The sequence below is a fragment of the Tenrec ecaudatus genome, chromosome 18, assembly GCF_050624435.1.
Source record: "Tenrec ecaudatus isolate mTenEca1 chromosome 18, mTenEca1.hap1, whole genome shotgun sequence".
In the NCBI taxonomy this organism is placed as follows: Eukaryota; Metazoa; Chordata; class Mammalia; order Afrosoricida; family Tenrecidae; genus Tenrec; species Tenrec ecaudatus.
In genome coordinates, this window is record NC_134547.1 from 22,471,375 (window position 1) to 22,497,587 (window position 26,213).

Consider the following 26,213-nt stretch of genomic DNA (forward strand, 5'->3'; position numbering starts at 1 on the left):
CCTCATAAATATATTTTCATAAGTACATGCCTGTATTTAGACCTCTCTAAATGCCCTTTGCCTCCTAGCTCTTTCCTCTATTTCCTTTGACTTTCCTCTTGTCCAACTATCATGTTCAGTCTTCATTTGGGTTTCAGCAATTCCTCTTGGTTACATTACCCTTGATCACACCCTACCAGGACTCCTACACCCTCCTCACCACCGATTTGGATCACTTGTTTTTCCCTTGTCCCTGGGTTTGTTAACACCACTGCCTTTCCTCCCATCTCCCCTCTCCCATGCCCCCCCAACCTTATTTAGACAGACCTGCAGAGATAAAAACATGCACAAAAACAAGACAGAGCAAAACCAAGCAACAATAAACAACAAGAACAAATCAATGACCAAAAACAAAACACAACAAGAAAGAAAAGCTTGCAGTTAGTTCAAGGACTGTTTGTTGGCCTTTAGGAGTGTTTTCCAGCCCAGTCTGTTGGGGCACCATGCCCTGGCCCCAAAGTCCATTTTTGGTATACCCTGGGGACTTCATTGCTCTGTTTCCCTTGTTCTTCTGTTGCACCCCCTTAGTGTTTTGCCTCAGTGTGGTGGGATCAGGTGGGGCAGAATTCCCACAATTTAAAGTCTCCAGTGTTGTCCCCTGTAGGGCTATGGGTCAGTGAGGGATGTTGTGTCTCATAGTGGGGCTGGCCATGTGGTCTTCTCTGTGGATTGGCTGCTCTGAGTGGGAATATTGTCCTCAAGTCTTGGTGGGCCAGGATGTGCTCCACTCTCTCTTCCTCCCCCTTCATTTGCTCCTGTGTGTTCTGATCAGACATGTCCCTCTCCCAGAGTTGCTTCAGTGCTGTCCTTTGAAATAAATTCTTCTGGGGGGAGGGGAAGGTGTCCACGTAGTTGGGGGAATGCTATTTAAAGCAGGATAATGTACTTGGACTTTTTCTCTTAACCAACGTGGTGGCTTTCCCATAGTGGAATGCTTGCTTTTCTGATTTCCTGTTATATGTTAGGGAATATTTCGCTCAGTGTTAGTTTCCCAAAATAGTCCAGATTTATGTTGGCCCAAAAGGTAGAATTTGTGCTATAGTCAATACTCCTTGTTGATCTTGGAGAAATAGAATTTAGAAAACAAGAAACATGGCTGCATACGAGAACACCCTCACAGACACCAGACTTGTTTGGTTGGTTATCAACATGAATAGGCACACGGGCTAGATCATTTTCAGAGGAGAGAGTGATATTTTAAATTTATATTTGGAGTATAGTAGGCATGATAAAACTCATTTTTTTTACTGACTTAAATGTTAGAGGACAAAATAGGTTGGGCCAAAATGATGTACATTGCCTCTGCTTTCTTCTTCATTACACTACATGGAGCTATTGCTCTTCCTTAACTGTCTGGTGAAGCACCAGCTCCTACCTGGTGGAAAACCAGCACAGTGCATTTTTAAAAACCGTCATGGATACCATCTCGGAGCCCAAGTGTGGGTTTGATCATCGGTTTACAACCCACAGTTTCTGATCAAGAGGAGGGAACGTGCTAGAGCCGCAAATCTAAAGGCATTTGGCCTGTGTCGTGTTGGGCCCTATCGTCAGAACTCTAACTCCATTTTGAGCTTTGAAATCAGTTCAGGTACCGTCTTGGGTCTCTACACACATAGGATCGCTGAACAGCCCAGTGTCTGTGGGAGTTCTGAGAAAGCCAGGGGAAGCGGCATTCCCTCGGTGACAGCAGATAAGCTAGTGCTTACACAAAGGACTGGGGAACTTATCGGAGGCATATTCTTTTCAGAATGAAGACACTTCGATGAAAGGCAATTATTGCTTTTACCAACTTTCCTAGTCTGCTGGACAAACGAATCATGAATAGACAACGGCAATTTTGATTAGTTTTGTAATGTTCTGTGACAAGTCCTGCTGCTTTCCTCCTTTTGTTTTCTCTGCTGCATATGCCAAATAAAATCCCTTTTCTCCATTACTCTACATATGTGGTATTTCGCTAGGGCAGATCTTGGAAGCGCCATCCCAACTCACCTCTGCGTTAATAACCGAAGGCAAACAAGGCAAACTCTCCTCCCTACAAAGGCCCCAATAGTATCAAGTCGGGGCTTATGTAGCCTTTGGGCTGGCGAGCACTCCCATTACTGCCTCCAGGGCAACCAGGTCAGGTTTAGCTGTGTGTGTGTGTGTGTTGTGGGGTGCAGTCTCAAGAAAACTTGTGACCTGTCTATTCATTACTTATGGAGTTCAGGTGGCGTGGTGGGGCGCTGCTAACTGCAACGTCAGCAGTTTGAACCCACCCGCAACGCCGCCGCAGAAAGCTGAGGTTTCCTGCCAAGGAAGGATTTTCCGCCTCGGAACCGCAAGGGGGCGGAGTTGCTGAGTCGGAATAGACTCAACAGCAGAGAGTGAGCAGTCCGCGTAGCCTGGGTCGAACTACATTTCCCAGAAGGCTCCGCGCCGAGCACGCTCTTCCCTCAGAAATCTGGCCCTCCTTTTCCAGACCAGCCCCGATCTCGGGCGTGGGAACTCAAGTTCGGAAAGGAAGCCCACCCACCTCCAATGCCTTGGACAAGCGTGACTCTGTGAGGCTGCTGGGGTGCAACCTGAAGAGGGGGGAAAGCCTCTTACAGAGCCGCAGCCAGGCCCCGGGAGGACTCACTTCCCGGCCACGGGCAGTCTGGGACTCCGTTTCCTAGGGGACTCTCGCGGGATGCCCGTGCTTCTCGCGGGAATTCATCTCCGGAGTCACGTGCTGGAGGGACCTCGCTGCACCTGCGATGGCTCAGGCTCTGGGGAGGTCTCGCGTACTTCGGAACCTCGGACGGCCTGAGGTAAGGCGCCCAGTCCGGGGCGAGGCGTCAGCCGGAGGCCGGGTCCCGAGCCAGGGCGGGAGTGAGGCTGGGACCTTGTCCGGTGGTGGGTTTTGATGAATGAGCGTGCGGTTGTAACGACCGCGGGTCTAACACTGAGGGCAGCATGGGTGCGAGCCTGTGCCCGCGCAACCCCGCGTTTGGTGCACGATTGTGACCGTGTGCAACGTGTGCGAAGCTTCCCATTGGCTGGGTGTGATCGCATTTGTCTCCGGGTTGGTGGCTCAGTGACTACGGATGATGTGGTTAGTTCGTGATCGTGACTCTGGGACCGTGCGCTTCTGTCCACGGGTGCCTGCGACAGAGCGGTTGTGACTTGATAGTATGAAGTGGTGCATGGCCCCCTGGGAAATGTGTGATTGTGCTTATGTGACCGTGTGAGGTCATGCGTGGGGAGTTGCCTGTAGCAGTGTGCCCCGAGAGTAGGTGTGCATGCGACTGAGTGAGTTATGTGACACCACGAACACATATGCACAGCTCTCCAAGTAATTACATTTCCCATAAACTTTCTTTATTATTATTATTATTTTTAAACGTTTTATTAGGGGCTCATACGACTTATCACAATCCATACATACAACAATTGAGTAAAGCACCTCTGTACATTCATTGCCCTCATCATTTTCAAAGCATTTGCTCTCCACTTAAGCCCTTTGAACCACGTCCTCTTTTTTCCCCTCCCTCCCCGCTTACCCCCTCCCCATGAACTTTCATCAAGCTATCTAATGTCAGGTGTTGTTCATGATTCTTCCTTCAATTCTGTTGTTGACTTTTTGAAAGCAAAATTTTTTCCTTTTATTTTTTCATCATTTTATTGGGGGCTCATACAGCTCTATCACAACGCATACACACACTCATTGTGTCAAGCACATTTGTACTTTTGTTGCCATCATCATTTTCAAAACATTTTTCTTTCTACTTGAGCCCTTGGTATCAGCTCCTCATTTTTTTCTTCCCTTCCTCAAGAACCCTTGGTAACTTATAAATTGTTATTATTTTTTCATGTCTTACACTGACCTGTCGCCCTTCACCCATTTTCTGTTGTCCGTCCTCTGGGAGGGAGTTATAGGTAGATCATTGTGATTGGTTCCCCCTTTCTCCCACCTTCTCCTTACCCTCCTGGTATTAGTACTCTTATTATTGGTCCTGAGAGGTTTATTTGTCCTGGATTCCCTGTGTTTCCAGTTCCTATCTGTACCCGTGTACATGCTCTGGTCTAGCCGGATTTGTAAGTAGAATTGGAATCATGATAGTGAGGAGGAAGCATCAAAGAACTAGAGGAAAGTTGTATGTTTCATCGGTGCTGCAATGCACCCTGACGGGCTCGTCTCTTCCTTGTGACCCTTCTGTAAGGGGATGTCCAATTGTCTACAGATGGGTTTTGGGTCTCCACTCTGCATTCCTCCTCATTCACATTGATAGGACTTTTTTGTTTGGGGTTTTTGAACATACAGGTTGAATGAGTATGGTGAAAGGATTCAGTTCTAATGCATACCTTTCCTGATTTTAAACCACACGGTCACCCTTTATTCTGTTCAAATGGCTGCCTCTTTGTCTATGCACCGGGCGTACATGAGCACATTAAATGTACTGGAATTCTCATTATTTGCAATGTTACCTGTATTTTGTTGCTATCTACACAAACATCTTTGCATTAATATAACACAAGTAAACATCTTTCTTGCACTCTGCTTCCAACCAGTGTCAGCATCTGAAGTCGGCAGTGATATCCTTGGTTCTACATGCTCTTTTGACGCTAGCTTGAATTTTTGGCAGTTCCTTGTCAATATATTGCTGCAACTGTTTTTCCAATTAACTTCAGCAAAATTTTAGTTGCATGTGCTACTGTTCAGTCATTTCCACATTCTGTTGGATCATCTTCTTTGTAATGGGCACACATCTTCCCAATTTCTTGGCTGTCACTAAGTAGCTGTCTTCCCAATTGCTTGACGTAGAACTAGCTAGTGCTGTCCATACTGCATCATTATTGAAAAGAGTGGTTGTTCTGGAACATCTCAGTTGGTCTTGTGTCAGCTTCTGGAGCCTTGTTGATTGCTGATGCTTTCAGCGCAGCTTGAACTTCCTCAGGACCACTGATTCTTGGTCATGTGCTACTTCTCGAAGGGGTTGGATGCTGACATTTCTTTTTGGTACAGTGATTGTGCATTTCTTCCATCTTCTCTTAATGCTTCTTGCATCATTTAGTGTTTTGTCCTTACTGAATTCTTCAACATTGCAAATTGAGGCCCGTATGTTCTCATTACTTCTTCCAGCCTGAGAGATGCTGAGTGTGTTCTTCTTTGTGGCTTTCTAACTCCACTTATAAACTTCACTTTGTCCAGTGTGATACTGTATTTCGTCTTCATGAGCTGTGCTTTGAAATGTTCAGTTCAGTTCTTTGACTTTTTCATTTTTTCCATTTACGTAAGCTACTCTATGTCCAAGAGCAAATTTCAGTCTCTTCTGACATCCACCTTGAGCTTTCCTGGGTTTTTTTTTTGTTTTGTTTTTTAATGGCTTTTGCTTTCATCTCACAACTCTTCTGACCTTTCGTCACTAATGTTGTAGAAATGGTCTCTAAATTCAGGTAGGATACCCTTATCCTTAATGTCGTATTTTGTTTTTTTGTGTACCTTAAAGACTTTTCTGCGTGTAGCTGATGACATTGAGCTTCTGTGTTGTTTCCTCCCACAGATGTAGTCCGTTTGATGTCTATGTATTCTGCTGATGAGGTCCACGTGTGTGTTGCCATTTATGTTGTTGAAAGGGGTATTTGCAATGACGAGGTCTTGCAAAATCCTAACCTACAATCGCCAGCTTCATTTCTATCACCAAGGCCATATTCTCTGACTTCCAATCACCAGGAATTATCAATGCATTTTAATCGCTCATGTGAATAATTTCAGACTGAAGAAGCAGGTAAAATTCTTCATTTTGTTTTTCGCCGGTTTTAGAAACTGGTGTGTTCATTTGAATAGTTGTATTAATTCTCTTCCTTGTAGGCTTGTCGATATTATCCCACCACAGATGGCATTGTACTTCAAGCCAGATCTTGAAATGTTCTTTTTGACGAGGAGATGTCACTCCTCTTGAATCTGTCATTCCCAGTGTCGTGACCCGTGTATCCTCTTCGCAATGGCCAGTTCCAGTCTGCCGGCTCATCCACGCATAGGTCATTCACCTGCGCATTTCATCTCATTTTTGACACTTTCAGTGTTCCTATATTCAGACTTCATCCATTCCACGTTTTGTTTGTGGGTGTTTACAGCTCCTTTCCCTCATTTTGTGTTGGGCCCCCATCAGCAAACGGAGATCCTGAAAGCTTTACTCCACCCACGTCGGCTGCATCCACATCATGCAGGTCTAATCTGCTTAGAAGAGGCCGCTTGTCTCCTGTCCAATTTCGAATGCCTTCCACTTGCGGGGCTCATCTTCCTGTACTGCTGCTATTCATGAGCTTTTCAGTGGCCAGTTTTAGAAGAGGACCACCTCTTCCGTTTTATAGTCAGTTCATGCTCTAGAAGCCCCACTGACATCAGTTCACTATGCATCAGAACCACGCACACGCCGTCACAGCTTAAGATCACAGGACCCAAACTGTGTCCATTTGAAATGTTCCTTGAGTTTGGGGAACAAAAAGAAGTCTGAAAGGGCTGTCAGGACTTTAGGGTGGATGGGGTGTGGTTTCCCAACTAAATTCTCATAGGACACTGTTGTGATAGAAAATAATTTCTTTAAAAAAGAAAAGAAAAACATTTCTTGGTATAACTTTCCCGGCCTTTTTCTCACTAATGCAAGTTTCCATTTTCTTAAACCATCTTCCTAATAAACCCCTGTGATTGCCCTGTGTCCTTTGAGAACGTCTATCAAGATCACCTTTTTGGAATCCCAAAAAATGATTGTCATACCCCCCCAAGATAAACATTAATATTTTTGACGGAAATACACATGATACAATAAAACAGTAGATGTAGTCCAATTATATAAAATTCTCATTTGAAATGTCTGAAGGCAGGTAAACCAAAAGACAAATTCAATAATTATAAAACAGTAATCGATTTGTTAGATCTTACTCCAGGTATATTAACAATCACTTTAAGTGAAAATGATTTCAAAGAAATCAAAGCAGATGTACTTAAAACATTTTTATTTTTATGAAGAGAACATTTACTAAGTCTTAAACAGGACAAGGACAGAGAACTACAGATAAGGGAGACCATTAGCACAAGGTGGTGTGGTCAAAGGTTTATTGGGATATGTAGTTTAAAAAGCCCATGACATGCGGCCCCACTCCCAGGCTCCTGACCGGAGTTCCCAGGCCTTGTGGGCAATGGTGCCTCCTTTTTGTCTGGGCTGGCAGGGCTGTGGGGCACAGTCCTGATGCTGTCAGGCCTGTCCCTTGCCAGCAGGTGGCAGTTTGGGGCTGAGCTCAGGAGCAAGTGGGAGGGGACATTGGAGGCTGCTGACTGCTAGCCAGCAGAGGAGTTTGCAATATTGGTCCAGGAGCTTCCCATAGGCAGTCAGGACCTTGTGACCCCAGTACGTGATTTTCCTCAAGGACATACCCACGTAGGCCCCAGAATGAGATTGCACCCCTCTAACCAACCCAAAGAGGAGCACTTTCTAGTGCACTGGCAATTACGTTCTGGGTTGATCTGTCTGTGAATTTAACTGGCCCAGCAGAGCCCTCCCGAACTACTGTTTTGACTGGCCTTTGCCCTGTGCACTGTGCTGATACACCCAAGATTGGTCCTGGGTTATGAGCCTTTCCTAAAGGCATCGTGATTCGCTTCACTCTCGCGGCAGGAGTTGAGGGAACGGTCAGTTCTTAGAGCGAGCTGATAGTTGCACACTGCTTTTGGTCCTCATTCAGCAGAAAGTTTGCTGAGGCCAAGATATTCCCTTCAAATTGAAAATGCTGAACTATGTGTGATCCCAGCTTCTTTTTATTTTGCCGATATAAAAAAGTATTTAATTTTCATGCGGTTCCATCGGATTTTTTCCTTTGATACTAACAGTTGATTTTATTTTAGGATTTGGGACTTGGTTATACAACCAATATCATTGAAAACTGGTTTGACTACTATGTATCTAAATGTAAAATGCATATGATCTTTTAGCAATTATAGTTCTAGGTATTCTCAGAATTCATGTATGGGTAAGATGATATCTGAGTATGTACAAGAGTACTTATTACAGACTTGTTTCTAGTAGTGGAAGTGGAGCTACTCGACATCGGAGGGGTAGATTCATTTGGTGGAGGACAGTGCAGCTATTAAGACCATGATAAAGCTCTTTGTAATAAAAACAAAACAAATCCTGCCGTCCTAGCCACCCTGTAGGACAGGGTAAACGTGCCCCCGTGTCTTCCTGAGACTGGACCTTTACAGGAGTAGACAGCTCCACCTTTTCCGGAGGATTGGCTGGTGGTTTCCCACTGCCGACCTCTAGGTTAGCAGCCCAAGGGTTAACCATCAGGCCGGGCTGGCAGCAATTCTAAGATGGATTGCTGAAAGTAGCGAGGTACGGGCGGTGAATGTACAGATGTGCTTTACACAATTGTGCTTTACACAATCATATGGATTGTGATAAGAGTTGTATGAGCCCCTAATAAAACATTTTTTAAAAAGGCAAAAATAAAAGAACGATGGAATATATGTGCTAATGTGTCAGATACAATTTATGCATGGATTGTAACAAGAGTTGTAAGAGCCCCGAATAAAATGATTATTTTTAAAAAAAAGTAGCGAGGTATTTAACAGGGTGGATAACATGTTACAACTTACGGGGAAAATAAATCTGTGTGTGTGTCACTGCAGATGGCCCCAGTCAGTCTTGTTCTTGTCAGAGCTGGGTCTCTGTAGAGTCAGGAACAATGAAAGATTTTTTTCACTGTTTTCACTGATGTCTTTCAGTGTTTGTGTGAGGTAAGCAGAGGGGAAATGATCATTCTAGAAGCTGTCAGGCCATTGAGGTGTCATGTAGCTTCCTTTTCTTCCTCCAGATCTGCCTTCCTCCAAAAGAGGTGCCTAGAGCAGGACTGGTCCTTCGTAGCAAGTATCAAAACCATGGCTCAGGTGAGACCCCTCCTCCTTTTGCTCTGATCAGTCGTTTTGGCCACTAGTTCACGTAAGCATCTGCTCTCCTCATTGTGACAGTTTTTTGTTGTTTCCGAAAAGCCTGACAATTTAGTAGTAAGCCAAGGTCAACGTCTTCTTATCCTTGCTCTAAAGGAAAATGTTCCCTACAGGGCATGTTGAAAACTTCCCTGTTAATAGAGACATTTATGGAAAAAAGAGAAATAGTTAGATAATCATGGTTAGAAAAAGAAAAAAAATACTGGTTAAAGATTTTTGTGCTCTTATCTGACATTAAGGAATCCTGGTGGAACTGTGTGGAGCCCTGGTGCATACTGGTTACATGTTGAGCTGCTAACCACAAGGCCAGCAGTTCGAAACCACTACCTGCTCTGATGGAGAAAGATGAGACTTTCTATTCCCATAAAGTTACAGTCTCAGACATCCTACTTGGTAGCCGGGAGTCGGCATCAACTCAATCGCAGTGCGTTTGGTTTGGACTTTGTTGGTACTATGGGTTAGGCATTGGATTGCTAATAGGATCGGTGCTTCAAATCGACCAACACCTCCCTGTGAGAACAGTGAGGGAGGCTATCTCTTGTAAGGACTTACCGGCTGGGAAACCCTATGTAGGGTGGCCAGGAGACAGATCAGTGGCAATGGGTGTGGTTTATAAGCTTCGCTGATACTTTGTTGGTAGTCAAAGTAGCTCACAGATTTATCAGAAGATTCTTTCATCAGCTTAAAATCAGACAATTGCTTATGAATTTTATCAGGAATGTTTCTCTTTTCCCACAAAAGATTGGAAGTTATGTAACAAAGGACTGTCTGACCCAGAACTGGTGTGGAACATTTCTTCCCTGTAAGCACTGGCTTCCAGGAGGCCTCCCTCAGGACCCTGGCTCCTTCTGAAGCAATACCTGCTCGTGGCCTGGGAAACTGGCCAGCCTTTTCCTTCAGGTTATAATTAGATCACCATTTTTTGCTAAATCAATAGTGAGCACTTTATTGTGATTGCTGTCCTTAGTTGAGACAGTGTGTTTCCTCATTTAGTAAGTCATTCAGCATCTTCTGTCAAATTTGTGTCAGAAGTTCTGATGCAGCTGAAATGTGTTCCCAATGATTAATTAAACCAATAAGTTTGGACAATGATTTGATGGGGTGGAGCAAATGTCCTCCAAAGGGGAAAGTGGAATTAAAATCAACAGCCCCAGCGTGGGTCCTCTGAGGTGGTCAGATAGGCCTATGTGCTCCAGCTGTTGAGCAGTCTCATACGAGCTGTCCCTTCTAAAGCACGCTTTCTCTGCTGGGTTCATTGTTTCCTTGCCCCGGCCACACGGAACGCAGAGACAACTCTCACTGTTAGGGAATTTCTTAGGGAAGGGGTAGGTTATACATCAGGTTCAGAATCACTTGAGATACAGTTCTGTGATCAGGAAAGCCTTATTCCGCTCAGCCTTATTCACTGATACACCTCTCCCCAACCTTACTCAGGTAAGTATTACAAAGCTCTCTGAACTCTGCTTACTAAGTGCTCAGAAATACTCCCTCTCTGTCGGCTAAACGCCTGCCTCAAATTACTTAGCTTTCTTGCTCCATGGGTTGAGAAGCCCAGAACTGTCTCGTGTCGATTCTGGTGCCTCTGCTCTGCTCTTCCCTGCCTCTGGTGCGCCAGCTCTTTCTCCTGGGTCAGGGAGGTTCAGCACAGGGACCTCCGGTTCAAACGATGTGCCCCTCTCTTGGCTTTTCTTGCTTGCCAATGAGAAACTCTTTCTGCCTCTGGGATGGCTCCCTTTATGCTACTGGGATGGCATACTGGCCAACCTTTGCCTTAGCGTTCTCTATGCCGTACTGCCGGGTGTCATGGACCTTAGGTTCTTTATTAGCGAGCTGGCCAGTCCCTCTGGTGGGCGTTACAAAGACTGTGACTGAAGGGACCTACTCGGTGATTTATAGAGATGAATAATTAGAGGCAGCTCATAGGGAAAAGCCCTGATCATTTCCACAGACCTGGATTTTCTAGTAAGAAAATATGGGCAGTGGTGTATTCAATTTCAGTTGTATGATAGAGTAAAGTCGTCTGGTTTGTGACTCTTTTTACATTCCAGCACCCCACTAACCATGTCTGCACTTCATTAAGGCCATTGTATGTATATGTGTCATTTCCCATCAACTTCTTGTATCAGGAACAAGGAGAATCTATAGTTGAGTGATAAGTGGTTTTAACTAAGATTGGCTCCATGGTAAGAAGATCCTTAGAGCTCGCCTCCAGTCTCAGTGCCCAAAAGCAAAAGCAAGGGTGCTGTTACAGCCTTGTGATGGGATATTATTCAGTCCAGAAACATATGTTTATGAAGACAATTTGTGTATAATAGTGTGGCATGAGAATGGACCAGCAGCTTTTAAAAACAACAACAACATAAACAGGCCTTTAAAAATTACATGCAAATTTCATTCTTATAAGATTAAAGAAATATTTTAAGTCACTTGGACATGTCTACAAGACTTATGTAAGTGTTGCCCCATCATTGATCCTACTCCCAAAAGGTAGCTGCCCTCAACTCTTGAATATTCCTGTTTGTTTGTCTTGATGAATTAATTTCCTTTCTGCAGAGTGGAATCAGACATGGGGCTCTCATTTATAGAACAAAACAAAATTTATAGAAGAAAACAACAACCAAAACCAGCTGCCTTTGAGCCAGTTTTGACGTAGGGAGAGTTTTTAATATCTGTTTCAGAGTTTTTAATATCTGTGATCTTTCAGAAATATATCTCCAGACTATTCTTCTGAGATGCCTCTAGGATTCAAAATGCTCATTTAGTAGCTGAGTGCCTAATTAGGTTTATGCAACCTAGCAACTCTAATATTCCTATAGTACATTCCTGCTTGCTTTGCTTGGCCTCTAGTATTAATTATATCACATTTTAAATCATGAGCACATTATTAAGATCACAGTTGTTGCTTACTCCTGCAGCAAGCTTGACCTCAGTCATGGCTTCATTGTAGGACAACCTTGGGCATTATGTTGTTTTTTTCTTTCCTCCAGTTATTTGTTTATATGTCTTTGAATTTGTATCCAAAACATCAAGCGTCACTGCCCTATGCCAGTTCAGCTGGTTAAACATGATTTTTGTTCTTCATTGTGTTAGGCAGGGTTCTCTAGAGAAACAAAACCAGGACACTTATTTTAGAGAAAGATAGATAGGTTTATACAGCGAAAAGGAATATGACAGCTAATTAGTCCATACAGTAGTACAGAGGGTTAAGTTCAACTCACTGCTGTGGAACAGTGAATATACTGAAAGTCCTTCAACTCACATGGGTGTCGGGGTCCAAGGTCAAGGAAACAGACCACAGAGTCCTCCTTGGGGCAAGGCAAGCAGAGTCTGCCCACAGGCAACACGCAGCAGGGTGGGTCACCAACTCACCATAGCTTGGTAGCTTAGTGAAGCAGGCCCGCATGGGATATCGAATGCAAGAACGCATGCAATGCAAGGTGACAGAATTGACCAGCCTCAAACTCGAGTGATGTACACACCAGTAGTGTGGCAAAGCAGACCTCGAAGGAGCCTCAAGCTCTAGCAACAAGATCCGTGGGCTGGCCTGGCCCACAGGTTGAGGCAGAGAACCAGCTACCACAGCAGCAGCACAGTCACTCCTCCCCGCGACCCTTCTGTAAGGGGATGTCCAGTTCTTACAGATGGGTCTTGGGTCCCCAATCTGCACTCCCCCCACCCCATTCACAGTGGTTTGATTTTTTGTTCTTTGATGCCTGATACTTGATCCCTTTGACACCTCATGATTACATAGGATGGTGTGCTTCTTCCATGTGGGCTTTGTTGCTTCTGAGCTAGATGGCCGCTTAATCCCACATGTTCTTATTGGATAGATTGGCACAATAAACCTAACTATCACAGTCCACCCCTTGCCAACTTGGCACCTGTACACAATTCTTTAACCTATATAATTTCCAGACATTAATGAAAAAATACTTACACCTAACATCATACATCTACCATACACATAAATAAAAACACACCAAATCTAATTATATCTAGTACATCATATGTGAACAATGGCAAGATATTCATTAAGCACATATAAAGAAGATAAACTGACAATCACAAACCTCGCTTTTGTAATTGATCACATGGTCATAACTGATAGGTAGAACTACCTTCTTCTACTACCCATTCTGTATTACCTTTCCCCTCTGCTAGCACCTTAGCTGGCTGTAGTTGTTTGCCTGGTGGGGTGACCCAGACCTTTATTCCTGAGGGGTCTGGGTCATTAGATGTCCTGTCAGGATTGGGTTGCTGTAGTTTACCATTTACTTTAATCACATGGCATGATAGTACTAAGAGACAGCCTATGGAATCTCCTGGATTACAGACATATTCTTCTTTACCTCCATTATGTAGCACCAGTCGGATTTCTCCTTGATAATCAGGATCAGTCACACCACTCAGTACAGTGACACCCTTCCTGACCTGTTGATCCAAAGACATGAGGAGCCCAAAGTGGCCAGGGGGCATTCTCAGCTGCCAGTTCAGTGGAATCCGTGCTGTGTTTCCAGGTGGGAGAGTTTCTTCCTTCAGGACTAGGACCTCCAGGCCTGAGGAACATAAGGTTGCTGGGACAGGAAAGCATAAATGCTGCAAGTGGATCACTAGAAGTAATAGTGAGTGGTGCCACTCCGTCTTCTACCCCTTGGTTCCTGGACCCATCAATCCTGGCTATTGGAAGCACAGTACCATATATTGACTGGTGGTTTAGAGAGAATACAGCCTCCTGGAGAATGTTGCCCCAGCCCCACAAGTTGTTATCACCTACCTGACACCGTAATTGTGTCTTTAGGAGCCCATTCCATCATTCTTTCTAGGCAGCTGCTTCAGGATGATGAACACGGTACAACCAGTGGATTCCATAGGAATGGGCCCATTGCCGCACTGTATTAGCTGTGAAGTGAGTTCCTTGATCTGAAGCAATGCTATGTGGGATGCCATGCCGGTGGATAAGGCATTCTGGAAGTTCATGAATAGTAGTTTGGGCAGAAGCATCGCTTGCAGGGAAGACAAAGCCATATCCAGGGTAGGTGTCTATTCCAGTAAGAACAAAACGCTGCTCCCTCTATAATGAGGTTGCTGGCCGATCTCCCTGAGGAATGGTCCCCTATCTTGGACTCAATGCTGGCTTCTGCTGATGGCATATAAGGCACTCAGCAGTGGCAGTGGCCACGTCATCCTTGGTCAGTAGAGGTCCATGTTGCTGTGCCCATGCATAACCTCCATCTCTGCCACCAGGTCCACTTTGTTCATGTGCCCATTGGGTGATAACGGGTGGCTGAGGGAAGAGGAGGATCAGTCTCCACAGTGCGAATCATCTTATCCACTTGATTGTTAGAGACCTCCTCTTCAGAGGTAACCCTTTGGTGGAGCGTTCACGAGACATGATTACTTTCTAGGGGTCTATCGACATACCTCTTCCCCACACCTCCTTGTCACCAATTTTCCAGTCATGTTCCTTCCAATTCCCTGACCATCCAGCCAAGCCATTAGCCACAGCCCATGAATCTATATGCAGTCTCACATCTGGCCATTTCTCTTTATATGCAAACTGAACGGCCAGGTGCACTGCTCGAAGTTCTGCCCATTGGGAAGATTTCCCTTCACCACTGTCCTTTAGGGAGATCCCAGAAAGGGGCTGTAGTGCTGCTGCTGTCCACTTGCGAGTGGCACCTGCATATCGTGCAGAGCCATCCGTAAACCAAGTGTGACTTTTCTGTTCTTGAGTCAACTTATCATAAGGAAGTACTCAGGAGGCTAAAGTTGCAGACTGGGAGAAGGAAGGTACTGTGACAGGAGTGGAGACTGTGGGCGTTTGGGCCACTTCTTCATGCAGCTTACTTGTCCCTTCAGGTCTTGCTCTAGCCTTATCTTGTATATACCACTTCCATTTAACAATGATAGAATGTTGCATGTCCAACTTTATGACTGTGAGTCAGACAATACCCAGTTCATGATGGGCAGCTCAGGCCTCATGGTGACAGTGGTCCCTGGTGAGGCGTTCAGTCTCCACTAAGGCCCAGTAACAGGCCAACAGCAGTTTTTCAAAGGGAGTAGTTGTGTGCAGAGGATGGCAGGACTTTACACCAAAATCCCAATGGTCTATGCTGTGATTTGCCAATAGGGGTCTACCAAAGACTCCACACTGCATCTCTGTCTGCAACTGACTCCTCTAGCACCATTGGGTCAGCTGGATCATATGGTCCCAGTGGCAAAGCAGCTTGCACGGAAGCCTGAACCTGTTGAAGAGCCTTTTCTTGTTCTGGACCCCACTCAAAAATGGAGGCTTTACGTGTCACTTGATAAATAGGTCGAAGTAGAACACCCAAGTGAAGGATGTGTCGCCTCTAAAACCCAAAGAGGCCATGGTGCCTTCTGTTTAGTTGTTGGGGGCGGTCGGCGGGTGGGGGGGGGCGGCGATGCAACAGTTTATTCTTCACTTTAGTAGGAATGTTGACATGTCTCACACCACTGGACTCCTAGAAATTTTACTGAGGTGGAGGGTGCCTGAATCTTCATTGGGTTGATTTCCCAACCTCTTTCACACAGATGTTGTACCAATGAATCTAGAGTCTGATACATTCTCCTTAGTGGGTCCAATCAGCGAAATGTCATCAATTAATGGACAAGTGTGACATTTGTGGAAGAGACAGGTGATCAAGATCCCTTTGGACTAAATTATGGCACAGGATGGAAGAGTTGATGTACCCCTGTAGGAGAATTGTGAAAGTATATTGTTGCCCCTGCTAGCTGAAGGCAAACTGCTTCTGGTAGGTCTTTGAGACTGGTTTTTAAAAGGCATTGGCCAGATCAATAGCTGCATACTAAGTACCAGGAGAAGTATTAATTTGCTCAAGCAATGAAATCACATCTGGAACAGCAGATGGACTGCTTGGTCCAAGGTCAAGGCAGCTGACCGCAGAGTCCTCCCGGGGTCAGGCAAGCAGAGTCTGCCCACAGGCAGCAAGCAGCAGGGTGGGTCACCAAGTCAGTAGCTTGGTAGCTTAGTGAAGCAGGCTGGGATGGGAGCAAGCAATGCAAGGCAACAGAAATTTATGTACCAGCAGCGTGGTGAAGCAGCCTCAAGATCTTGCAACAGGATCTACAGGCTGGCCTGGCCCACAGGTAGTGTAGCTCACAGGTTGAGGCAGAGAACCAGCTACCACAGCAGCAGCACAAACACTCCAGCACGTTCCAATCACCAGAGAGCAAGCGAGGGGGCGGGCCTTGCAGAGCCATTTCTCTTTGTCCTCCATTCAAATGGTGATCTGATTAATCCCACATGTTCTTATTGGCCAGATTGGCACAACAAACCTAATTATCACATACATCTAGTTAAAATGCTTTTCCATCTGGTCAAACATATCAATTTCTTTTGAACATGGAGTGATTTTATCCACGGAATAACACAATGGGCTCTCGCGCTCTCTGTGTGTATGTTTGTATATGTGTGTGTGTATGTATGTATATATATATATATATATATATCCTGTTTCCCCGAAAAATGACACAGTGTCTTATATTAGTTTTTGCTTGCTAAAGTGTGCTAGGTCTTATTTTCAGGGGATGTCTTATTAAAAAAAAATTTTATTGGGAGCTCTTACATATATCATAACATTCCATCAATCACATATAACAGTGTTGTACAATTGCCACAGTAGGTTTCAACACATTTTCTTTCTTTTTTTTACATAGATGGCATATAATATTTAAAAATACCATTAAACAATGTATTATTTAAGGTTAAGTATAATATGAGGGGATTTTTTTAAAGTGTAAAAAAAATGAATTAAAATATAATGGTATCTTCCCACTTTCCCCCACTTCTTTTTTTTTAAATCATTTTATTAGGGACTCATACACCACCCATCTCGATCCATACAGACATCAATTGTGTAAAGCACATCTGTACATTCGTTGTCTTATCATTCTAAAAACTTTTGCTCTCCACCCAATCCCCTGGCATCAGCTCCTCATTTTTCCCCTCCCCTCTCCCCCTCCCTCATGAACCCCTGATAATTTATAAATTATTATTTTGTCATATCTTGCTCTGTCCCACGTCTCCCTTCCCACTTTTCTGTTGTATGTCCCTCCGTATGCCCTCCTAGTATCGCCACTCACTCCACTGGTCCTGAGGGAATCATCGCCCTGGCTTCCCCGTGTTTCCAGTTCTCATCTGCACCAGTGTACCTCCTCTGGTCTAGTCAGGCTTGCAAGGTCGGATTTGGATCATGACAGTGGCGGGGGGGGGCGGGGGAGGGAAGAAAGCATTTAGGAACTAAAGGAAAGTTGTATTTTTGATCGTTGCTACGTTGCACCCTGACTGTCTCGTCTCCTCCCCAAGACCCTTCTGTAAGGGGATGTCTAGTGGCCTGCAAATGGTCTTTGGGTCTCCACTCCGCACTCCCCGCTCATTCACTATGGTGAGATTTTTGTTCTGATGACGCCTATTACCTGATCCCTTGACACCTTGTGATCGCACAGGCTGGTGTGCTTCTTCCATGTGGGCTTTGTTGCTTCTGAGCTAGATGGCCGCTTGTTTACCTTCAAGCCTTTAAGATCCGAGACGCTTTATCTTTTGATAGCTGGGCACCATCAGCTTTCTTCTCCACATATGCTTATGCACCCATTTGTCTTCAGCAGTTGTATCAAGGAGGTGAGCACAAAATGATATTATTTTTTGTTGTTCTTTGATGCCTGATAACTGATCCCTTCAGCACCTCGTGGTCATACAGGCTGGTGTGCTTCTTCCATGTGGGCTTTGTTGCTTCTGAGCCAGATGGCCGCTTGTTTACCTTCAAGTCTTTAAGACCCCAGACTCTGTCTCTTTGGATAGATGGGCACCATCAGCTTTCTTCACCCATTTTGTCTTCAGCGGTTGTGTTGGCAAGGTGAGCATCATAGAATGCCAATATAATAGAAGAAAGTATTTTTGCATTGAGGGATTACTTGAGTGGAGGCCCAATGTCCCTCTGCCACCTTAATACTAACCTTATAAATATGCGCATAGATCTATTTCCCCATCCTCATATATAAATATATTTGCATATGTACCTGTCTTTATCTAGACCTCTATAAATGCCCTCTGCCTCCCAGCTCCTTTCTCTATTTCCTTTGACTTCCCTCCTGTCCCACTATCATGCTCAGTCCCCACCAGGGTTTCAGCAATTCCTCTTAGTTACATTACCCTTGATCATGCCCAGCCAGGCCTCCCACACCCTTCTCACCACCAATTTGGATCACTTGTTGTTCCCTTGTCCTTGGATTTATTAACACCACTACCTCTCCCCACCACCTCCCCGTCTCTAACGGTCCTGTTGTTGCCTCCTCCAATTGTTCATCCCGCCTATCTTATTTAGACAGACCTATGGAGATAGTAACATGCACAAAAACAAGACAGAGCACAACCAAGCAACAATATTACAACAAAACAACAACAAACCAGTGACAAAAACAAAACATAAGAAAGAAAAGCTTGTAGTTAGTTCAAGGATTGTTTGTTGGCCTTTAGGAGTGTTTTCCAGTCTAGTCTGTTGGGGCACCATGCCATGGCCCCAAAGTCTACCTTCAGCTTTCCCTGGGGACCTCGCTACTCCATTCCCTTGCTGTTCTGTTACACCCCCTTAATGTTTTGCCTTGGTGTGGCAGATCCGATCGGGTGCAATTCCCTCACTGTGTCTTCGGTGTTGTCGCCTGTAGGCCTATGGGTCGGTCTGTGAGGTACGTCATGTCTCATAGTGGGGCTGGCCATGTGGTCTTCTCTGTTGACTGGCTGTTCTAATTGGGAACTTCGACCTCCTGGCCTGGTAGGCCATGATGTGCTCCAGTCTCTCCTCCTCCCCCTTCCTCTGCTCCCATGTGCTCCGATCAGATATGTCCCTCTTCCAGAGCTGTAGATTCAGTGCCGTCCTTTGATATCAATTCTTCTGAGGGGAGGAGCAGATGTCACCTTAGTAGTTGGGGTTGGGGCCGGCCCCCCAGACCTCTCCACTGGTTCCCTACTCCACGCCAGCATGTTGCATTCACATCTTGGAGCACTGGGTTGAAGTCTGGTCCCTCTTTTCCTGTGGAGACACAAACAATTGGGTCCCCTCCCAATTTTCTGGTCTGGCAGCAGGAGCTCCGGAGGGATGAGTCCTATCTGGTCGCCATTTTCTTCTCCCTCCGGGATGTCTTATTTTTCCATGAAGAAGAATATGGTACACATTTATTGTTTATTGTTTTATTAAAAGAGACCTCACACTTCCTGTCTGCTTCAGCTGTGCTAGGCCAACAGTGAGCTGCGCGCAGCGCCCGCCACTACGGTTCAGAGTTACTGTAACTTCGGGGGGCTTATTTTCGGGGAGGTCTTATTTTCAGGGAATGCCTTATATCTCAGTGAAAGGCAAAACTTTAGGTAGGTCTTATCTTGGGGGGATGTCTTTCAGGGAACAGGATATATATATACACACCTACATATATGTGTGTATAGCTGTATATGTGTGTGCATGTGTATATATGACTTTTCTGGCTCCTAAAAGTTTGTAATTCACTATGCTACATTCTTGCAAAAGGATTGGACAGTTCACTATGCCAGTAAACTTATAAGTAAAACCCTTATAGGGATTTGGACAGTTAACTAGGCAGATAAGGTATCCCGCCTACTGAGGGATAGGTCAGCTTGTGGTATGAGTGGGAAGAGGAAGCTAATAAAAGGGCTGGTCAGTCACAGAGGTTGGTGAGAACCTCACTACCGTCACTTAGAAGAACCTGGCTCGGAGTGCATCCTTTGGACCAGCTAACACGGCAAGTGAGTCAGCGGCATGAGGCTACTGTGAACTTACAGCCCCAGAAAGCATGACCCTTGAACTCCTCTGGGTAGAACACTTGCTGGTAGAATGCCGCTTGGCACTCAGTGGCAGTACTGACAGAACAGGAACATGTCCCAAGCCCAGCGGAAACTAGACCTCACTGAGGCCTGGCCAGGCCGGCCAGCGAGAGGCCCCAGGCCAAATCCATGTGAACGGGAAGCTAGTCTAGAGGTCAAGAGGGGATGAAACCAGCCTTAAAAGGGTTATGTGTCTGCCTGAATGCACTGCCTCAAGCTATGCCTTACGTAGCAGTGCAAAGCAGACCTTAATATCGAATGGCGGTGAAGACTCAGGATCTTTGAAAAAAGGATGTGTAGCTCCACCCTTCAGACAGTACTGATTGGACAGGCTAAAAGAGGCCCGAGAAACTCCAAAGAAACACAGGGTATTTGTTTCCAGATAGTCGCCCAGTTATAGACGATTGAGGGTCAGGTTGAAAACCTGAGCCCCACCCAGAAACTTTGGAGCAGGAAATTTGCTTTTGAAAGTTCCCAGAACTTCTTTGAGATCAGAAGAAAATAAAAAAAAAAGAAAGGATGGTTTGCTTTTTGAACGGTGAGTCAGCTGTTTGCCATTGGGGACATCAAGGCAGGAAATGTCAGTACCCACTTAAAGAACCCTTTTCCAGGACTGGAAGATAAAGGGAACCAGTGACTATAGCCGGGTATGCCAGGTGGAAGTGACCACCTGGGTACCTGCGTCAACATGGGGAGGTGTGGCAATGAGATGGGCTTCAGTTTTGACCTGTTCCTTTGGCACCTGTTGACTTCCCCCAGGTGGCTAGGGAGGGCGAGAGGGGAAGGGGCTAGTGGGTCTAAAGTGGAGACAGTTGTGGGGGTCCCAGGGCAGACACTTGAATCCCATCGACTTAGCCCACAGGGGTCAGGGATGAACTGACCAGCCCCAGCCAAACGGGGAAGGGAAAAAGGTTTGGCACCACGGTTTGTCAGTTTGATGGCTTACTCCAGATTGGACGTGGCTTATGAATATAGATCATCAGAATTCTAACCAGAATAGAAGAGTCTTCAGACAAGGACCATGCCTGTCTTCAGAGAGTATTGGTTCGGAAGGGGTGAATAACGTAAACACTGGTGCTTAAAGTGGGTAGGGACGGAAACTCCGAGGGGGGCCAGCTTCCACATTTTGTACGAGTGCTTACAAAAGGAGGGTGCCTCTTTCTCTCGTGGGTCTTGGGGGGTGGGGGGGAGTGTTGATAGGACTCTATGTTTAGCTGTGAGTATTGATTGATAATCAGAGGCCATGGTGATTATTAAAAACTGAGTGCAGAAGCTGTGGCGGAGAGAGTGGACTCACGGGAGGCACTGCTGGATGAGAGTACAGTGGCCGCACCTAAATTCTTGAAAAGTTTGCTCTGGTAGAATAATCTTTTCCGTTTAAATTTGATCAGAGGCCAGAAAAGGTGAAGCTGGGACGACTTCTAGAGACCCTGTCCAGAAGGAGCTCTGGTGACATAGTGGTTACACATTGGGCTGCAATCTGCCAGGCCAACAGTTCAAAACCACCTGCCACCCCTTGGGAGCAAGTCGAGGTTTTTTACTCCCATTAACAATTACAGTCACAGGGGCAGTTCTACCCTGCCCTACAGGGTTGCTATGAGTTGGAATCAACTCAATGGCTGTTGAAGTTTTTGGTTTGTTTCATAGGGCCGCTACGAGTCGGAATCGACTCGATGGCAGTGAGACTTTTTGTCTTGTTTGGAGTTAAGAACCCATGGCCTCAAAGGGCCAAGGGATGTTCAGAACTGGTGAAAAGACTGGTGAGTGGAGGTAGAGCTGACGTGCATCGCATAGAATTAGCTCTGGGCTGCTGGCTCTTCTCGTTTCCTTTATGACATTGGCAGCTCCCACACGACTGCATCACACATGTCTTCCGTCCCCCTGTTTTCTTCTGGTCTAAGCCCACTGCAGAGTTTCCGAGAGTTCCCTGTGGTTGATTTCCTGGGATTTTCCTTCACTTTCACCGCTTTCCTGGGTGACTTGCTTTTCTCCTTTTACTTGGCTTTCTCCCTGTGTGTTGGTGAAACGCGCACTCCAGCAGTTTCCTAAGAAACAGTGCTTGAATCCTTGCATGTCTCAACTCTCCCATTAGAATGAGTTATAGAATTTTAGAAAAGATTTTTTTCTTCATTGGAATATTGAGGAATAATTCTTAATGTCTTCTTGCTTTTAGTGCTGGTCTTGAGAATTCCCTGGCCTGTTTGATACCTGATGCATTTTAAATGACCAAGTCTCTCCCTGGAAGCTTTTAGTGTCTCTTCATTTTCTTATTTTGAAATGTTGGTTATTTTGAAGAAGGAGACTGGCGGGGGTAGAGGGTGGGGGTAGAAGAGGCTTCATCTGTTGGTGATTTACTGTGTGTGGCATTATGCTGGATGTTTGTAGACACTGTTTCATTTAATCAGGCGATTCCTGAGTGGGATTTGTACCTCCCCAGACCTATTTGGATAATGGATGTGTGCCTTTGTACACAAGCAGTTTTGCCCGACAGAAACAGAATGACAGAGAATCCAACTGGTTCATTCAAGCGAATCTCTTCCCAATCCGCCACGTGCTTCCCAGACAGTTAGCCCCACTCTGTATGTCCACTGTTTGTCACTCCCTCTGCCTTCCTATTCTCTCCTCTCTCTCCTTCACAAAAGCATTTCTTTTTTATTAATCAAGCAATATACTTGCTTGTTATTCCAGGAGTCAGTGATGTTCAGTGATGTGTCCATAGACTTCTCTCAGGAAGAGTGGGAATGCCTGAATGATGCTCAGAGAGATTTGTACAGAGATGTGATGTTGGAGAATTATAGTAACCTGGTTTCAATGGGTAAGGATGCTTGTCCATAATAATCGCGATTCCACCTCGCAAGGTCTGCTTTCATCAATATGAAATGTAGCCAGTCAGATTCCTGCTTCCTGTTCCCAGAGGGATGTTTTGAATACTGTAGCTAGAAAAGAGGAACTGCATTGCATTGTGGGGTATGTTCTGAATCTCCTGTTTCTCCTAATCAAACACTCTGATTTTCCCTGTAGTGCCGTGTCTTTCTTGGGAACGAGGGGTCCGGATTTGAAGCCTGGGACATTTTCAGCATGCATTTGGTTCATTGGTTTTTGTTTTTTTTCCAGCAGGATCTTCCATTTCTAAACCAGATCTTATCTCCCTTTTGGAGCAGGGGAAGGAGCCCTTGCTGGTCAACAGAGAGGTGGCAAGACGCCAGTGGCCAGGTAAGTGAAGCACAGCAGTGGATTGAATGAATGTATCCGAGATGGAGCTGAGAGAAGAAGTTCCTGCCAAATCCTGAAGCCTCTTCAATAGGAGCGTTCAGATTATATTACCTAATGTCCTTCCTGCTGGTCTCCTCTGGTAGTCCTTCCTCGAAGCCTACACTTCACCTTCTCAATGGCAACCCGCCTGTGCCTATTTTGGATCCATTTCTGTTTTAGCATCTGTGTTAGGCTGGGTTGACTAGAGAAACAAATCCAGAGACCCTCATATATGTAGAAGGAGGAGCTGTATATCAGGAGTAATTGTATATCAAGAAAATATCCCAGCCCGGTCCAACTCAAGACCATAAGTCCAATAACATCCCATAAGTCCGGTAGTCACATGCAATGATGCAGAATGCAGGCCAGTGTGGAGCCAAAGTTGGTGCAGAACATGGCAGGGCTCCGGCAGCTCTCCTGCTCAGAAAACAGGAAGGTGAAGGCAGTGAGAGAAAGAGGCTGGCCTCCAGAGATCTTGCTTGTACCTCCAAGTGAGGTCATCAGGCTGTGACCTGATTGACAGACTAAGCTCCACCCTACACTTTTATAGATCTTCAGATTGACGTGAGATCATGTAATTGCCACAGCTCTTCATCCTCTTGTATTTATTCATATAAAAGCATCACTGCCCTTTTTTTTCTTTTAACCCATCACTGGATTTTGAAATATGTATTCCCCCCTACATTGCCAAGTACTGCTTATCTTTAGTTAGATTTTTTGGATATAGTAATTCATGCATTCAGTGACTTTCATAATTTTAATCAATATTTGTGAGTTTTCTAATGTGTGGAGGTCTTCTGCTAGGTGTTATAGAGATTAAAAAGGAATAAACAATTTCAGAACTTGTAGTCTCATAGGGGTACTAAAACATGTGTATTAATAACTTTGTACAAAGTAGAACCCCCATTAAAATTTAAAATAAAGAGGTCAACATGGCTGGTATGGCCTTTGATATCATTGCTTTTAGTTAGGATGTTGGAAATAAAGGGTCTGTGCCTTCATTGAGAAGTGAGAGCGGGCAGAGATAGAGTGCATTCGTTCATTTCTTGAGTATATGTTTACTGAGCACCTGTTGTATGCCATGCAGTATTCTCAGTGCATAGGTTACACATTTGAATGAAACATTCAAAATGTGTGTTCAGGAGCTTTCCTTCCAGTGGGAGCCAATATAAACAGCTAATCGAATAATTAACACCTATATTCAGGAAGCCTAACCAAACTCCCTGCCATCCAGCTGATTGAGACTCATAGCAACCCCACTGGACGCAGTGGCACAGCCCCTGCGGGTTTCCAAGGCTATTCTCTCGATGGGAGTAGAAAGCCTCATCTTTCTCCCTCCGAGTGGCTGCTTTCACACTGCTGATCTTGCAGTTCACAGCCGACTTGTAACCACGGCACCGCCAGGGGCACCTGGTGCATCCAACAGTAAGTGCCCCAAAGGCAAAGGAAGTGTTGTTGGGAGCGCAAAGTGAGTACTAGTTTATGTGAGGAACTCGAGAACTTTCCAATAAGATAACATTTGAGCCGAGACTTGAAGACGCGCGCAGTAAGTCGTATCACATGCTCGTCACTGGGAAGAGGTGCATTGCAAACACGCTCGACGGGTCCTGTGGTGTGGGCCAGTGACTAGGCACAGAATGAGAGTGACGAGAGAGGGAGTCAGAGAAAAAGAACTGGGAGAGGCGGCATCAGTGTTTGTACTGCCACGTGGAACACAGTCAATCTCCATTGTACAAATGACACATGTCGGGATGTTGCTCTCAGTTCCTTCAGTGTAGCAGCACTCTTCCTACTTCCTCCCTGGCTTTCCCTGTGCATTTGCCCTTTCCTGCCACGCCTTCCCTCCTGAACTTTGTTTTTAAGCACATGTTCCCCTGTTAATCTTGTATGATTGACCTGAAATGCCTGTTACTCCACGGTGGTGGTGTTCGCTTTATAGATCTATTATTTGGCTGAAAATTAATCCCCAGTGGTAGAGTCAGTTCCAGGCTTGAAAGATGTTCAAGGGCCACAGTCTCAAAGAGTTCACCAGTCTATGAGATCAACAAGTCTGGTATTCTCTATGATTTTGAATTTTGCTTTACTTTCCCCACCCTGACCCCTTTCTCTATCTAGGACCTTGTATTCTGGATGTATCTATAGGAGTGGTATCCAGGCACCATCCAGGTGGTGGAGGCTGCGGTTCACATGGCTCACTAGTTTGTGGGACTAATAGTTTCCCTGAGTCTTGATTTTCTCTACTCTTCTCTTTCGACAGCAGTTGCTACTGTCAGCTAATCGAAAGCTCTCAGGGCTCCAGTCACTACTCATCAGAGGAGGTTGGAGAGAGAGGGAGCGAGAGAGAGAGAGAGAGAGAGAGAGAGAGAGAGAGAGAGAGAGAGAGAGAGAGATAGATAGATAAGGAAGACTGGAGAAGAATTAATGCATTTGAATTATGGTGTTGATGAGGAATCTTGAATGCAATATGGGTTGTTAGAAGAATGAACAAATGCATCTTGGAAGAAGTACAGCCAGAATGCTCCTTAGAAGCAGGGATGGTGAGACACTGTCTCACGTACTGTGGGCGTGTCAGCAGAAGGTATCATCCAGTCTCTGGAGGACACCCTGTTTGTTAATTAGAGAATCGGGGGAAAAGAGGAAACTCTTCAAAGACTGTACAGTGAGCGGAAACAGCATCGAATGATTGCGCATGTCCATTCTGTTGTAAGTAGGGTTGCTGACTGGAACCAACTCAGTGGCACATAACCCCCATAAAGACTCGTAACATCATGGCTTTTATATCTTGCTATTCTAGGTCTGAATCCTTTTCCTGACATGTTTTTTCTTTTTGCCTTTGCCTTACCTTTGTTGGTCTGGGAATATGATTTTAAATTAGTTTTCTTTTTTTGATTGTCTGCTCTTAAAAACAATGATCAGATGAAATATACCCATCAGAGAAAAGCCATATGATGTGGGTTATTGCTTACTGAACTCAGAATGTTATCCCATATTAATTAGTGTTGACTACATTGTCAAAGGAACTCTGGGGGTGCATTGATTAGGCTTGACTTCTAACCCATAGACTGGTTCTGTGAAGATTACATG

At 45.2% G+C, this 26,213-nt stretch overlaps 1 protein-coding gene across 1 annotated transcript in view; it reads left to right on the forward strand.

Moving 5' to 3' along the window:
- Positions 1-2,473: 2,473 nt before the first annotated feature.
- LOC142431670 (uncharacterized) overlaps positions 2,474-26,213 on the forward strand; it is a 58,493-nt gene continuing 34,753 nt past the window's right edge. Inside the window, exons 1-3 of the mRNA XM_075536684.1 lie at positions 2,474-2,828; positions 22,566-22,692; positions 22,995-23,090. Coding sequence (XP_075392799.1) covers positions 2,775-2,828; positions 22,566-22,692; positions 22,995-23,090 — 277 coding nt within the window. The 5' untranslated portion in view covers positions 2,474-2,774. The remainder of the gene's footprint in view (positions 2,829-22,565; positions 22,693-22,994; positions 23,091-26,213) is intronic.